Source organism: Hypomesus nipponensis, chromosome 10, assembly GCF_054491055.1.
Source record: "Hypomesus nipponensis isolate SF chromosome 10, ASM5449105v1, whole genome shotgun sequence".
Taxonomy (NCBI): Eukaryota; Metazoa; Chordata; class Actinopteri; order Osmeriformes; family Osmeridae; genus Hypomesus; species Hypomesus nipponensis.
In genome coordinates, this window is record NC_140370.1 from 15,433,345 (window position 1) to 15,448,013 (window position 14,669).

Sequence of the window (14,669 nt, forward strand, 5' to 3'; positions counted from 1 at the left end):
CCACAATATTATAAAAAGGAAAGGTTGATCTTATAAAACGTTTATTTAATATTACAGTTGTTTTCCTTTTAGTTTATGACTGAATTGATTAGATGAAACCGTTTGAGAAGATGAAAGGGTGTTTTGAATGTGTAACAGTCCTCTGTGTAGTATATTGTGTGGGTATTCAAAATGTGAGATATTGGACTTGTCCGTGTGTGAGAGAGAGAGAGAGAGAGGGAGAGGGAGTGGGAGAGGGAGAGGGAGAGAATTCCAGTTTAGCAACCAGGGTTTCGCAGCGAGCAATACACCCCCTAGTGGTTGACAAAGCTATTGCAGATCCACATACAGGATGGGCGGGATATTTTACCTTGGGCACACGCCAAGTGTCCAATCAATCAGAAGCAATTCACTGACAGTCTGTTACCATTTGGCCTGTGTTTGGGGTACACAAGTGTAACATTTACTAACAAACCCTCGTTTGGAGATGTAAACCTAGTGGGTCCCGATGACCTCTGACCCCTGTCTCCCGCCCTGTGTTCCTAGCGGAGAGAGCGGAGCAGGAAAGACAGAGAGCACCAAGCTCATCCTCAAGTTCCTGTCGGCCATGAGCCAGCACTCCCTGGAGATCTCGTCCCGGGATAGGACGTCCCACGTGGAGGAGGCCCTTCTGGAGAGCAGGTACCTCACACAGTCACGTCTGCACAACGCACGCACACACACACGCAGAAGCATACGTGCGTACACAGCTGCACACACGTGTACGCAAACCCGCACGTAAAAGCCGGCATTGGATCCAAGTTGAACCTCATATCCCATTATGTGCATGGTACGGTTTGTAGTTTCGAAGGACGGACACGTTCTTTGCTTTTATATAATCATACCCACCAACCCTCCCCCCTTCCCCCCTCCATCTTCTCCCCCCCCCCCCCCCTCTTCCCCCCTCTCCTCCCCCATCTCTCCCCTAACCCCCTCTCCCCCCCCCCCCCCCCCCACAGCCCGATTATGGAGGCCTTTGGTAACGCCAAGACCGTCTACAACAACAACTCAAGTCGCTTCGGGAAGTTTGTCCAGCTGCACTTTTGTCAGAAAGGAAACATCCAGGGTGGCAGAATCGTGGATTGTATCCTTTTGCCGAAAGCTCCTGCCACGGTGTTGACAGAACGAGTCTTCCAGGGAACTTCCTGTTCAGGTTCCCATACAGGAAACAGGAAGTGCTTCACAGGATACAGGAAGTGCTTCAAACGACTGCCAAGCGTTTGTAGTCAGTCGTGCTGTTGGCTGATTGACTGGATAAGAGGGCTTTGCATCATAGTTTATTGCTTTTATCTGGGATTTTTTCATACAGAATACGGGTTTGGGAGAAGGTGAATAGAGCCTGTGTTGTAGAAGCATCAAAGTAAATATTATTATTGTTTTTTGTTAGCCTAGCAGGTTTGGACTTGGCGTAGTAGTGAAGGATAAGAATGTCCCCTCTCTCCCTCCATCTTCCATTTTTCCTCACACTATTTAGCATGTACTGATCTGACTGTATTGTTGGCCTTAACTGTCGCCTCTCTGCACGAAGACCTCCTAGAGAAGGTAATTTCTTCCCCTTGTCTTTGTGTGTGTTTCTGTGTGTGTGTTTCTGTGTGTGGGTTGGTGTGTGGCGTCTTTGTAATAACTGAACAGTGTGTGTGTGTGTGTGTGTGTGTCTGTATGTGTGTGTCTGGTGCCTTTGTGATGCATGAACAGTGTGTGTGGGTAATTATCAGCAGGTGTGTGTTTGTATGTGTGTAAGTGTCTGTGGGGGTAATTATCAGCAGGTTTGTGTGTGTGTGTGCAATTATCATTATGTGTGTTTGTGTCATTCTTAGTGTGTGTGTGTGTGTGTGTAATTCTCAGCAGGTGTGTGTGTGTGTAATTGTCAGCAAGTGTGTGTGTGTAATTCTCAGCAGGTGTGTGTTGACCGTTATGTCCTTTCTCTGCCAGAACCGTGTTGTCAGACAAAACCCAGGGGAGAGGAACTATCACATATTCTATGCTCTTCTGGCTGGAACCACTGCAGAACAGAGGGGTGAGGGACACAATGACATTGGAGCAAACCAAAACTGAACAGCAGGGTGGGGGGGGGGGAAGACTAATGTAGGATGAAACTAGGGCTTGAAATGAATAGCATCTCATCGTCTCGTGGACAATGAAAAATATGTCTGGGACAGTTCAGACTTCAGTACTTAGTACTAACATTAAGTATTAATGGATGAAACCAACCATGCATGCAATGTAACTGAAAGACTTAAAAGAAAAACAAATCCATGAACTTCACAGTAAATATGTCTAGTATCTAGTTACTTTAACAAGACGTCTGCTGTTTTTTCTTCCCCTCAGAGGCCTTCAACTTGTCTCATCCTGACAGCTACTACTACCTGAAACAGTCCGGATGTGTAGCGGACAAGACAATCAATGACAAGGGCGCTTTTCAGGATGTACTGGTGAGCAGCTCAAATACTTTGTGTTCCGTTTCTGGATTTTGAGGACCAATTTAAGGACTGGATTTTGGGGTGATGAAAACAATGAAACTCTTCTGAGACCCAAAGCAGTACACCTCGTGTCAGGAGACCGGGTCTGTATCTTGTTACGACGTCAAGGCAGCAAATCAGCAGGTTCCACTTACCATTTAGTCGTTTAGCAGACCATGGCCTGGCCTCTGGATTAGGCTTGATTAGACCAGGGTTAAGATAATCACAACTAATCTGCGTCCGTATAAATTGACTGTAGATGATACCGTTAAAGCCAAGGGGCACAGCTGGTTGGTGCTGTAGATACAGGAGGGAAATCTGTCTCATGCGCCATCATCTCAATTATCGACAACGCAAGCAGTTTCCTTGGAGTGTTATGGTTTAATACGATTCATGTTGTATTATTAATCTCGTTTCAATGTCCCTCTCTCCCTTCCCAGAGTGCCATGCGCACGATGCAGTTCTCTGAGGAGAGCATCCGTGAGATCCTGCGTCTGCTGGCAGGGGTCCTTCATGCGGGGAACATTGAGTTCATGACTGCAGGAGGGGCGCAGGTCTCCTCCAAATCAGGTTAGTTCTCCCTGGTCTCCCCCTCTTTCTGTTCTCTCTTCCCTCCCCCTCTCTCCATCCTTTGTTTCTCCCCCACTCTCTCTCTTTCCTCTCTGTTTGTCCTGTCCTCGTTCCTCCGTCTCTCCACCCTCTCTTCCATCCACCCCTCCTGGCTCTCTGTTTTGAAAGCACAAACAAGCATCACTCCAGGCACAATCACGTCTCTCACACTTGGTATATCCCCCGACAGAGGATGTAAAGTGATGTTTCAACAGCAACGAGTTTTCGTGTCAACATTGTAAAGCTTTACACACGAGTCGTGAATCCCTGCCGCGGGCACCACACCGGCTGCCAGATCTCTGTCGACGAACACGTCTGTGTTGAGTTAGATTCAACCTTGGGTCTGTCAGTGGACAGACCGACTGCACACGCCAGCCAAGGACACTCTCTGTCCTGAAACCTCCTGGGACAGGGCCACAGGAAGTCACTGGGGGGAGGGGGGAGGGGGCGGTGTAGACGGAGGCAGTGCCCGTCTCCCCTCTGGATCTTATACTGTTTGTTTGTGTGTGTTAGTGTGTGAGTGGATGCATGGTTGTGCGTGCATGCATGTGAGTGTGTGTGTGCATGTGGTTGTGTGTTTGTGTGTGGGGTTGCGCGTGTGTGTAAACGGGGGCTGGTGTGTAGAGGGGGGCTGGTGTGTAGAGGGGGGCTGGTGTGTATGTGGTTGTGTGTGTGTTTGTGTAGCTGGTGTGAGGTCGTTTGCAGCGTTTGGCCGCCTGAGAATCTCTTTTCCGGCTTGAGGTCGCTGTTATCACCACAGTGGACATTCCAGTGGTATCCATTCAGCAGGGGTCAAAGGTCACCGTTCCTGCGAGGCTGGGCCACTATAATTGGCTAGGGGGCAAGGTCAGGGGCACTGTAGGAGTAAACGAGCATCATGTTTTCAGACATGGAACCGGTCCACCTGATGTTAGCCCTGACAGGTCTGTTTGGATAAAGAATGAGCACTGTTGGTGTATTTGAAAAGTAGTGTTTGACGTGTGTTCATTTGTATCATGGAATATATTGATTTCTAAATTCATGCTTGCATCGTCCCAAAGATCATTTTCATTTCATCCATACAAAGAATGCGCAGCCTTTCGACTGAACTGAGGTGGGAGCAGTGTTAAGGACGGGTGTGTTTCCGTTCACAGCTCTGAGCAGGACGTCGGACCTCCTGGGTCTGCACCCTGAACAGCTGGCGGAAGTCCTGACCCACCGCTCCATGATCCTCAGGGGAGAGGAGATCTGCACGCCCCTCACCGTGGAACAGGTAACCAGCCAGAGAGGGTCGCCACCCCCGGGGTCAACCACTCGCGATGGTTAGGGCTTGTAGTGTAGCTGAGTGTTTGATAGGTTAGAACGGCATAAGCTGAGTCTCTGATTATCCTTCCTGTTTGGAGGAGGGGCGTGGGGTGCCTGGTGTGTCGCACACAGGAATGGGAACACTTATGTGGTAACAATGAAAGAAACAGCGAACACAAACAGAAACTGTCTTCACACACGGGTTAGATCTGATAGCATCAGGCTAATTTTAGAGCTAGCTCCCCTGGAGTGGACCCTGAGCACGACACACAGAAAAACGGAAACGAGGAAAAATAAACAAAACTTTCTTTGTCCATTTCCTGTTACCGCTGCTTCTTGTCGTGAGCAATAAGGTTCTGAACGGCAGCTACATTTGGGCCGAGACCCTCAACTCTGTTTCCTCCTGTGTAACTTGGATCGTGTGTCTTAATGTTGCTGACTTTAGTTTGGAAGCTCGGAGCATAGCTAGCGGGGGCTAATCAGGTCTCTTTTTGATGTCATTTCCTGTGCGGTGCCAGGCGGTGGATTCCAGGGACTCCATGGCCATGGCACTTTACTCTCAGTGTTTCACCTGGATCATACGCAAACTCAACAACCGCATCCGGGGCAAGGAGGACTTCAAATCGATCTGCATCCTCGACATCTTCGGATTTGAGAATTTTGAGGCAGGTGTTCCAAACATTCCAAATGCTATTGTTGCGTGTGAGAATTTGGAGCTGGAAATTCTAAATTCCTTCAACAGGATTTTGGAATCAGTAATCAATTCGTCAATACATGTCATCTATGCATCCCGTGGATTGAGTGAATTGAACGTATGTAGAGTTGATTCTGTATTGATACCCCAGTCTCAACAATTGTTGAATCTGTCCAACAGGTCAACCGCTTTGAGCAGTTCAACATCAACTATGCAAACGAGAAACTTCAGGAATACTTCAACAAGCACATCTTTTCGTTGGAGCAACTCGAATACAACAAGTACGTCGCATAGATGTGGTTCACACATCTCCTAGGGTATTGATTCATGAAGGTATTGATTACCTGTGTGTTTCCTGGGTTTGCTCCTATAGGGAAGGGTTGGTATGGGACGATATCAACTGGATGGACAACGGTGAATGTCTGGACCTTATTGAGAAGGTAAGTCATGACAGGGGTTCAGATGGCTGAGCAGTTAGGGAGTTGGGCTATGAATCAGAAGGTTGTTGGTTCAATTCCCTGCCATGCCAAATTATGTTGTGTCCTTGGGCAAGGCACTTCACCCTACTTGCCTCGGGGAGAATCTCCCTGTCCTTACTGTAAGTCGCTCTGGATGAAAGCGTCTGCTAAATGACTAATGTAAATGTAATGTAATGATGACACCACTGAGTCATTTCCACTGAGTGTTTACAATCGTCAACCTCAGGACGAAACGTCATGAAAAGCATGAAATCTTGAAAATAATGAAATCTTAACAAAGTGAAGCTGAAAGTATGTCAAATGAAAAATCGAAGAAAGTAAAATTGAAATCCTGGTGGTCGTCGTCCTGCTTGTAGAAACTAGGACTCTTGGCCCTGGTCAACGAGGAGAGCCACTTCCCCAAAGCCACCGATGACACGCTCCTGGAGAAACTCCACTGCCAGCACTCTGTAAGTCAGCTCACATGCATTAGCATGCGGGGCTAGGTCTTCTATTACAAAGGTCGTAAAACACAAAGTGAAATGTTATGAAAAGTAATAGTCTGGTGTGTTTTTTACTGATCTTTTTCAATGTACTTGGCTGATGTGAGAGGATATGCGTGTCGGCAGGATTGTGGATCCACGTTGCTTTTTACAGAGCAGCTATGCTGCCGTCGTCATTCTCGTCTTCAGACACGTTTTACAGATGGAACACAGAAGTAGCACTAGACTAGAATATTTACTCAAACAGGAATTGATCTAGAAACTCTTACAATGGTCTGGGTGTTGGGCAGATTTTGTATTCTAAATTAATCCTTCCAAAAGTTAGAGATGCTGTTTCATTTCACCTTTTCTCCCTTCTGTGGGTTTCCTTTGTTAATTCAGGCTATTTCGCTAGCAAAATCAGGAACCAATTAACTTTTTGCTTTTCATAGCGTTCACATTAAAAGATGGTATTTGCTGAGGCCAGACAATGTCTGCACCTTTAATACTCTTAACATCTGGTTTTACTCTGCGTTTGATATTTGGGCTAAATTAACTCCAGTCCCCTTCTTATGAAGGAATAGAATCCATTAATGTAAAAACAAAGCTCTATTGTATTGATTGGACGCGAAAGAAAACGGCAGAACAACAGTGAGAATGTGTGTGTTTTCTACCTTTCAGAAAAACTCCTTTTACGTGAAGCCTCGAGTTGCTGTCCACTACTTTGGAGTGAGACACTATGCAGGAGAGGTAAGGCCCTCATACTGAATAGGTATCACCCACAGTGTTTATGAAGGCTGCCAGCCTTTCAATGTATTCCAAAAACAAGTTCATAAATAACCTAGTACTAAGTGTATTTTCGAAATGCGATGCATCAACGCCCAAGTGAATGAATGCATCCGCCCATGAGGAGACAGAGTGCCCTCAGTATTCACACAGTGCGCCTCATTAGTCTGGTGTTTCTCCGGCGCCCCCCTGTGGCCGTGTGTAGGTGGTGTACGACGTGAGAGGGATGCTGGAGAAGAACAGGGACACCTTCAGGGACGATGTCCTCAATCTGCTGAGAGAGAGCAGGTGAGGGGGGGGGGGGGCATCACACTGTCCAAGCGCCCACACACTCTTAACTAATATAGTCCCGTTTTTTTTTTATTTATTCACAACCATTTTCGTTTGTTTTCTTTCTCAACTGCGCCTTGTCAGGAGCGATAACCGTGACAAATCGATGCATCAACAGGATTTTTTCTCTATGTAAATGCCCCTGTGCCAACACTGCGAGCCATTTTTGAAGCACATCAGTGCAGTTTATATCAGTTAGGATATTTCACCTGTTTTCTTTCCTCTTCTCCTCCTCTCCCGTTATCTCCTCGTCCACTCGTCCCCTCTTCACCTTGTGTCCTTCTCCCCTCGTCTCCTTTGCGTGGTATCAGGCTGGACTTTGTGTACGACCTGTTTGAGCACGTGTCCAGTCGCAACAACCAGGACACTCTCAAATCCAGCTCCAAGCACAAGAAGCCCACAGTCAGCTCTCAGTTCAAGGTTAGAACTCAGTCTCCTCAGATATGGATGAATATTCTGGAATAAAAAGTAGTGTAAAAACAAGGTATTATCTAAGTGTAACTGTATGTTCATGGATGTCTTTGTTTTCTTTTAGAACTCTCTGCACTCTCTCATGGCTACACTCAGCACTTCAAACCCCTTTTTCGTGCGATGCATCAAGCCCAACACTCACAAGGTAAGGGTTTCACTCACACACACACACACACACTCAGACAACTCATTCACACACAAACACACACACACACATTACTATAATATCTATCACACACACACACACACACACACGTAGGACAGGAACAAGAAAGAGGCTAGCATTTTGCTACCCTCTGATCCCTGGTTGCCATGCAACAGGCTTCGAAGGAGGTGGGGGAACAGGGGGGTGAGGTGGGGGAGCAGGGGGTGAGTTGGTAGGGGCCAGTCAGAACAATGGAAAGGTGCCAACTGCTGAACAGACAGTTGATAAACACTTCATTTACGAGGTGCTTTGAGCTTGTAGTGGATGAATTGATACTCATAGATGCTGTAGATATATAGTCTTCTGTCTAAAGAAACAGAGATTGCAAGTGTGTTTGCTTACAGTGACAAGGACAATGTGTGTGTGTGCCCCCCAATACAGTACATATATTTTCATGTGTGATTGTAAATTGATTTGTTCCACCAATTGTGGAATGAGTCAATCGAAACCACCAATTGTGTCTTCTGGTAGATGCGGGCATTGCTCACTAAATGTTATCCCCTTCATCACAGCATGGTTGGATAACCACAGACAGGGTCAAGTCCTCTGGCTAGTGTTGAGTGATTTATTGACAGAACTATACTTAGCTCACCCCCTCATCCATGGCCTGTCTACCTCAACGAGGCAGAGTCAGTGCACAGTCAAATTGACACACTTGAAAATATGTAAAAACTTCAAAAAATAACTAATTTAACTTCTAAAACGACAAACAAGGGGTGTCCTGCTGACTCACAGGGCCAGGATTTGAACCCAGCTCTGGGGTTTGAACCCAGCTCAGGGGTTTGAACCCAGCTCAGGGGTGTGTCTGGTCTCTGTGAGGCCTCAGTGTTGGGAAGGTTCCACTGCCATAGCCCCGGACACAGACGAACACTGTCTCGTATGCTCGCATACGCACGAACGAGAGAGAGAGACACAGAGAGACAGAGAGAGAGAGAGAGAGAGAGAGAGAGACAGAGAGAGAGAGAGAGAGAGAGAGAGACAGAGAGAGAGACAGAGAGAGAGAGAGAGAGAGAGAGAGAGAGAGAGAGAGAGAGAGAGAGAGAGAGAGAGAGAGAGACAGAGAAACAGAGAGACAGAGAGACAGAGAGACAGAGACCAGACTCCCCAAGGCTGCAGGTGGTGACTATTTAACCACGTCTATTGTGAGGGACTCGTGTCTTGGATGGACACGTGCCCCCCACACAAAACAATGGTCTCTCGCCCCCCTCTCTCTGACCCCTTTACCACCCCTACACGATATACCCTCCCACACACACACTACACCACACACACACACACACACACTACTACAGACACACCCCTTCACACATTATAACCTCTTTACCCCCACACACACTACAGCACACACCACACACACACACACTAACCCCCCGGGCCGTGGTCTGGGTCTGTGGGTCATGTGGTAGCGGGGGGGACAGCTGGGCAGCAAGCGTGTTTTTATGACGCGAAACATCTCCGTCTGTCTGGAGTGCACGTCTGATCGATGCCTAAGTAGAGGGGGACATGGGGAGATGATTCCTGAATGGGCTTTCATTTAGTCAAGCGGGGAGGGGGGCTTGACTCGGGTGAACTGTTGTGTGGAGGGGCTGTGCATGGATCCTTCCCCAGGGGGACGTGAGACGGCTGTAGCCCAACTGAGGAAGCCCTGGAGCCCCCAGAGGCGTCCAGGGAGGTGCCTGTTGGAGAGGCAGCTGTGGAGGGGAGAGAGCGGGAAACACGCTTGTATGGATTCTCTTAAAACGACGAGCGCACACATGCGTAAACCCTCCACACACACACACACACACACACATGTGTAAACCCTCCACACACATACACACACAAATGCTCCACCCTCACACACACACACATGCTTACACACACTTAAACTCCCACACACTTCAACATACATTTCCTGACAGGGCCCCAACTTAGAAGAGCCAAGAGAAGTTTCAATTGGCTCTTAAGTCTGTCAATTTTGATATCTGAGAGCTGGATTTTAAAAGCACCAGCTTGTGTAATATCACTGGAATACTTTACACCACGTGCTCCTCCATGAGCTGGAAAGTGGGTATTTAAATCAAATCAAATGTATTTGTTTAGCCCTTTTTACACGCAAGCATGTCACAGAGGGCTTCACATACGCCCATAGAATTGCCCCTCAACCAACCTAAACCCTCAAGGATTGACCTAGTCAATGACCTTCAGTCAATGACCTATCAAGGATATTTGACCTAGTCTGTGGTCCAAAATGGGCTCTTATAACAATAGATTGTTGGTACAGAAAGTATTCCTTCTGCTTCATCTTCATCTATTCAGCTGTTCTCTTCTTTATTGTATCCTTACTTTATCTGAATGACAACTGACATCAGAAGGAACATCATTGTCTTTGTGTCTGCAAGACAGATGCATACACACTGTCACACACACATAAACCCCCTGTCACACACACACACACACACACACACTCTTTCTTTCACACAGACGCTCGTACACACTGCCTCTCTCATAAAAGCTGTCACACCCATCATCCATGCCCATCAATTGCTTCGCCGGTTTCCACGACAACCGTATCCCCCGCAGTGTGCAATATGGTGTGTGTGTGTGTGTGTGTGTGTGTGTGTGTGTGTGTGTGTGTGTGTGTGTGTGTGTGTGTGTGTGTGTGTGTGTGTTCACACACATGTGTGTTTGTAAGTAATCCAACTTGATAAAAAGAGACATGGGGCTCTTGTGACCTCGGTGTTACAGGGACAGCTCTTCAGTTCCAATGTTTCGGGAAATTATTTCCTGTAGTTGCTATTGTCTTGTCTCCTGTTCTATCTCTTGTTCTCGGTCTTGTTCTACCTCCAGTTCCATTTCAAGTTATATATGCTGTTCTATCTGTTGTTCTCCCTCTGGTTCTCCATTTCTATTTTTCCATTTTCTGTTCAGCCTCGGTGGCAGTTATCAGAGCTGAACCCAGTGTCACCTCACATTTGAAAGAAAACAGCTTCCCCCTGGATGTCTGCTGTTCTGGTCCCCAGAGCTGGCTCCCTTTGTCCAAGTGTAATCCAGCCCTCTACACACACACACAGATGCAGAGGGCACGTGTTTGTGTTCAAGCCAGCAACACCTTCTCTTTCATACAGACATACACACTTTGTATATTTCCCTCATCCTAACACACACACAAACACACACACACACACACTCCCTCTGCAGTAGGTCCCTACAAGTGGCCTGCACAAATTAGCCCCTGCATGAGACGCATCACCATGGTAACTCCCCCCCCCCCTGACCATACATAAATGGGAGAGGAGCTGGGGAGAGGGCTTTGTTCATGCTGTAGGGCTGCTGTGTGTACTCGGGTGTGTGTGTGTGTGTGTATGTGTGTTTGAGGAAGACAGAGAGAGAGAGACCGGGAAAACCAACCAAGGAACTTCTCTGTCATTTACTTTATTTCTGACTGGACCCAGAGAGCTTGGCTCTGTTTGATACAATGAGAAGCTACGCTACTTTGCATGGTAAGATCGAATGCCTTTTGAATGGGGGAAGCGTTAGCTGGAGGGTTAGCGCGCTGTGTGCTTGTTGCATTTGTTTGCTATTGGAGGCAGATAACTTATAGTGCTTCTATACTCTTTGCTTGAGGGACTGTGTTTTGGAATGGTCGGATGCCGTTTGTGGAAGGTGATTATGACAGATAGAACCCCACGTGGCTTCTGGTTATCGCTATGGATACGGAGATATTTTGTCGTTTTAATTTCCTGCCTGCTTTTCCTTTTTCTTACTCCAGATGTACTGTCAGGTTTGGGATAGTTTGGTGGTGTGATTTCACAGTGTGTAAGCTACAGTGAAGACTGATTAGAACGGTGGCAGGAGTGTTTCGGATATCTGAGTGTTTCTTAACTATTTTGTGTGTTGATCTCGCTAATTGATCTCAAGTCACTCAAAACACAACCTAATTATATTGTTTAACTGAATGTAAGTTCCAATCAAATGAACGCAAGGATATCAGTGCGGTGTATATGGCATGCCTAGGAATTTCCTGGAGAGGGAAACAAATATTATTACTACTAATATATTTGACCAATCTCACACCGCATCAGAAGGAAATATTATTACAACACTGTCCTCCTACTGAGGTTATATAGATTTATTGATTTACTGTGGCTTTGAATCCCGCTGTGATTATTACTGTTGTGTGTCACAATGTATCCTCTTGAATACTCAAAATGTATTTATTTATTTATTTAAACACGGGTTACAAAACGGTTTTTCAATTTCCAGCATTGTCCAAGTGATTGCCCAGTGGTGCGTAAGAATCGATGTATTATAAGTTAAATTTCCATTTCCCGAGCACTCAAAACACATTATCATCCCTCAACTGAGACTTGGACACATCAGAAACATCATGCCCTCAAATACCCTTGCAATCCAACATTCAGCATCTAAACATATCATACTCTGTTTCCATTTCTCCCTCTACCCCTGTGAGAATGTTTCCTCTTTGCTGGGAATGATGGACACCTTGAATAAGGTTGCCTCTTCCTATGTTTGACTTTTCGTTCTTGCTTCCCCCGCCCCCATCACACCCAGCATCGACACCCCCTTTTGTCTGTCTGAAAGGGCTGACCTCTGACCTTTAGTTCAGACTTGGGGTGGGAAAGACACACAGGGGTTCCTTCGGGCCATTGTGGCGAGCGGTATTTAGATGCATCTTAGATCCATGCATCTATCAATTATATATGTTCCTAACTGCCCGTTCTGTGCGGCTAAGGGTTTCTGTGTATATATGCATTTTTGAGTTGCCTGAATGAGAAGATCTATGGATTTCTCCATAGATCTTCTCATTCAGGCAACTCAAAAATGCGATGTCGCCGTGAGGAAGAAAGGGGGAGATGGCAGTCCTGCACAACTCCAGTTGTGCGTTTTTGTTCTCAAGCCGAAAATAGGAAGGGAGTGGCTGTTAGTGACCTCTCCTCGCTGTCTGGCCTCATCTTCAAGCAGACATATCTGATGCACAGACAAGACCAGCTCTTTGGCCACCAAGCAGTTTCTTAAATGTCAAATTGTGGATGATGGGAGGGAGGGAGGGAGGGAGGGAGGGAGGGAGGGAGGGAGGGAGGGAGGGAGGGAGGGAGGGAGGGAGGGAGGGAGGGAGGGAGGGAGGGAGGGAGGGAGGGAGGGAGGGAGGGAGGGAGGGAGGGAGGGAGGGAGGGAGGGAGGGAGGGAGGGAGGGAGGGAGGGAGGGAGGGAGGGAGGGAGGGAGGGAGGGAGGGAGGGAGGGAGGGAGGGAGGGACAGGGCTTGTCTCTGACAGCCACTATAAATCTACAAGAGAATTAGAAAGAGAAGAGCAGAGAATGAGAGAGAAGAAAAGAATGAAGAGAGAGTGAAATAGAGACAGACAGGGAGAGAGAGAGAGAGAAGAGAGAGAGAGAGAGAGAGAGAGAGAGAGAGAGAGAGAGAGAGAGACAGATAGGGAGAGAGAGAACGGAGATAAATAAAGAAACAGAAAGAGGGGGAAGGACAGAGAGATGAGAGATAAAGGGAGGCATGTAGTTATTCATAATTTAAAATAAGCAGAGTTTCAGGCAGGTCTTTGCACTAAAAGGAGATAAATGAGAGAGAGGGGGGGAGAGGGGCAGGAGGAGAGAGAGAGAGGGGCAGGAGGAGAGAGAGAGAGGGGCAGGAGGAGAGAGAGGCAAAGGGCATTTTCTTGTCACAGAGATGGCTTGACGAGTGACACTCAGTCCCCAGATCGTCATGCTAATGACCGGTATGCTTATGAGATGCCTCTGTGGCAGAGGGGACATTAAAGGCCACCATTCAGCCCCGGCCTCCGACGACCAGTGAATCACTTCACTTCATCTCTCCAGTGAACCAGGGCTATCAATGGGCTATCAGGAGAGATGCCCTTTCAATAAAAGAGGCATTACTGGAGGGTATCAATGCCGTCTCTTATTCGGGGGCCTCTTCTCCTGCAGGGGTTAGGGTTGAGGCCAGACCCGGTCAGTGGGTCTGGGGTTGAATGGGGTTCTTTAAGTAGTAAGAGATCCTCTTGGCCTTCTCCTTCCTGTTGCTTCTCTGCGTCGTGCCCCGGGGTGGACATTTGGGGTCAAAGTCAAGTTGGACAGATCCCCAATGAGAGATAGATACCGGGGGGGGGGGGGGGGGGGGGGGAGGGGAGTCAGGTGGCTGAGCGGTTAGGGAATTGGCCTAGTAATTAGAAGGTTGCCGGTTCAATTCCCCGCGGTGCTAAATAATGTTGTGTCCTTGGGCAAGGCACTTCACCCTACTTGCCTCGGGGGAATCTCCCTGTACTTACTGTAAGTCGCTCTGGATAAGAGCGTCTGCTAAATGATGAAATGTAAAGGAAATCCCGTCCAAACCAAAATGGACCATCCCACAGTTTCCTAACCCCACACCTGTGTTTGCTGTGCGCAGATGGCCGAGCGGTTTGATCCGACGGTGGTGCTGAACCAGCTGAGATACTCCGGGATGCTGGAGACTGTGAAGATACGACGCTCAGGGTTCCCTGTACGGAGACCCATCCAGGACTTCTGCACCAGGTCAACCACAACACAACCACAACACAACCACAACAGAACCCACAACACAACCACAACAGAACCCACAACACAACCACAACACAACCACAACAGAACCCACAACACAACCACAACACAACCACAACAGAACCCACAACCACTGCTTTGTTAGTGTCGTATGCTAACCCCGCCCCCTGCCCCCCCCCCCCCCCCAGGTACCAGGTGCTGATGAGGAGCGTGGAGGTGCATGAGGAGGACCCCAGGGGGCGCTGCACACAGCTGCTCCGCTGCTACGACAGCACCTGCTCAGAGTGGCAGCTGGGCAAGACCAAGGTGAGCAGGGGGAGGAGGTGGAGGAGGAGGTG

General features: G+C 47.8%; 1 protein-coding gene across 1 annotated transcript in view; it reads left to right on the plus strand.

Annotated features, from left to right (window-relative positions):
- myo10 (myosin X) overlaps positions 1-14,669 on the plus strand; it is a 79,171-nt gene that overhangs the window by 50,628 nt on the left and 13,874 nt on the right. The window contains exons 5-21 of the mRNA XM_084707122.1: positions 526-660; positions 978-1,102; positions 1,547-1,560; positions 1,951-2,035; positions 2,347-2,450; positions 2,918-3,047; positions 4,220-4,338; positions 4,889-5,035; positions 5,245-5,345; positions 5,438-5,504; positions 5,900-5,992; positions 6,686-6,754; positions 6,996-7,078; positions 7,432-7,540; positions 7,656-7,736; positions 14,201-14,325; positions 14,520-14,637. Of these exons, the coding sequence (XP_084563248.1) occupies positions 526-660; positions 978-1,102; positions 1,547-1,560; positions 1,951-2,035; positions 2,347-2,450; positions 2,918-3,047; positions 4,220-4,338; positions 4,889-5,035; positions 5,245-5,345; positions 5,438-5,504; positions 5,900-5,992; positions 6,686-6,754; positions 6,996-7,078; positions 7,432-7,540; positions 7,656-7,736; positions 14,201-14,325; positions 14,520-14,637 (1,705 nt within the window). The remainder of the gene's footprint in view (positions 1-525; positions 661-977; positions 1,103-1,546; positions 1,561-1,950; positions 2,036-2,346; positions 2,451-2,917; positions 3,048-4,219; positions 4,339-4,888; positions 5,036-5,244; positions 5,346-5,437; positions 5,505-5,899; positions 5,993-6,685; positions 6,755-6,995; positions 7,079-7,431; positions 7,541-7,655; positions 7,737-14,200; positions 14,326-14,519; positions 14,638-14,669) is intronic.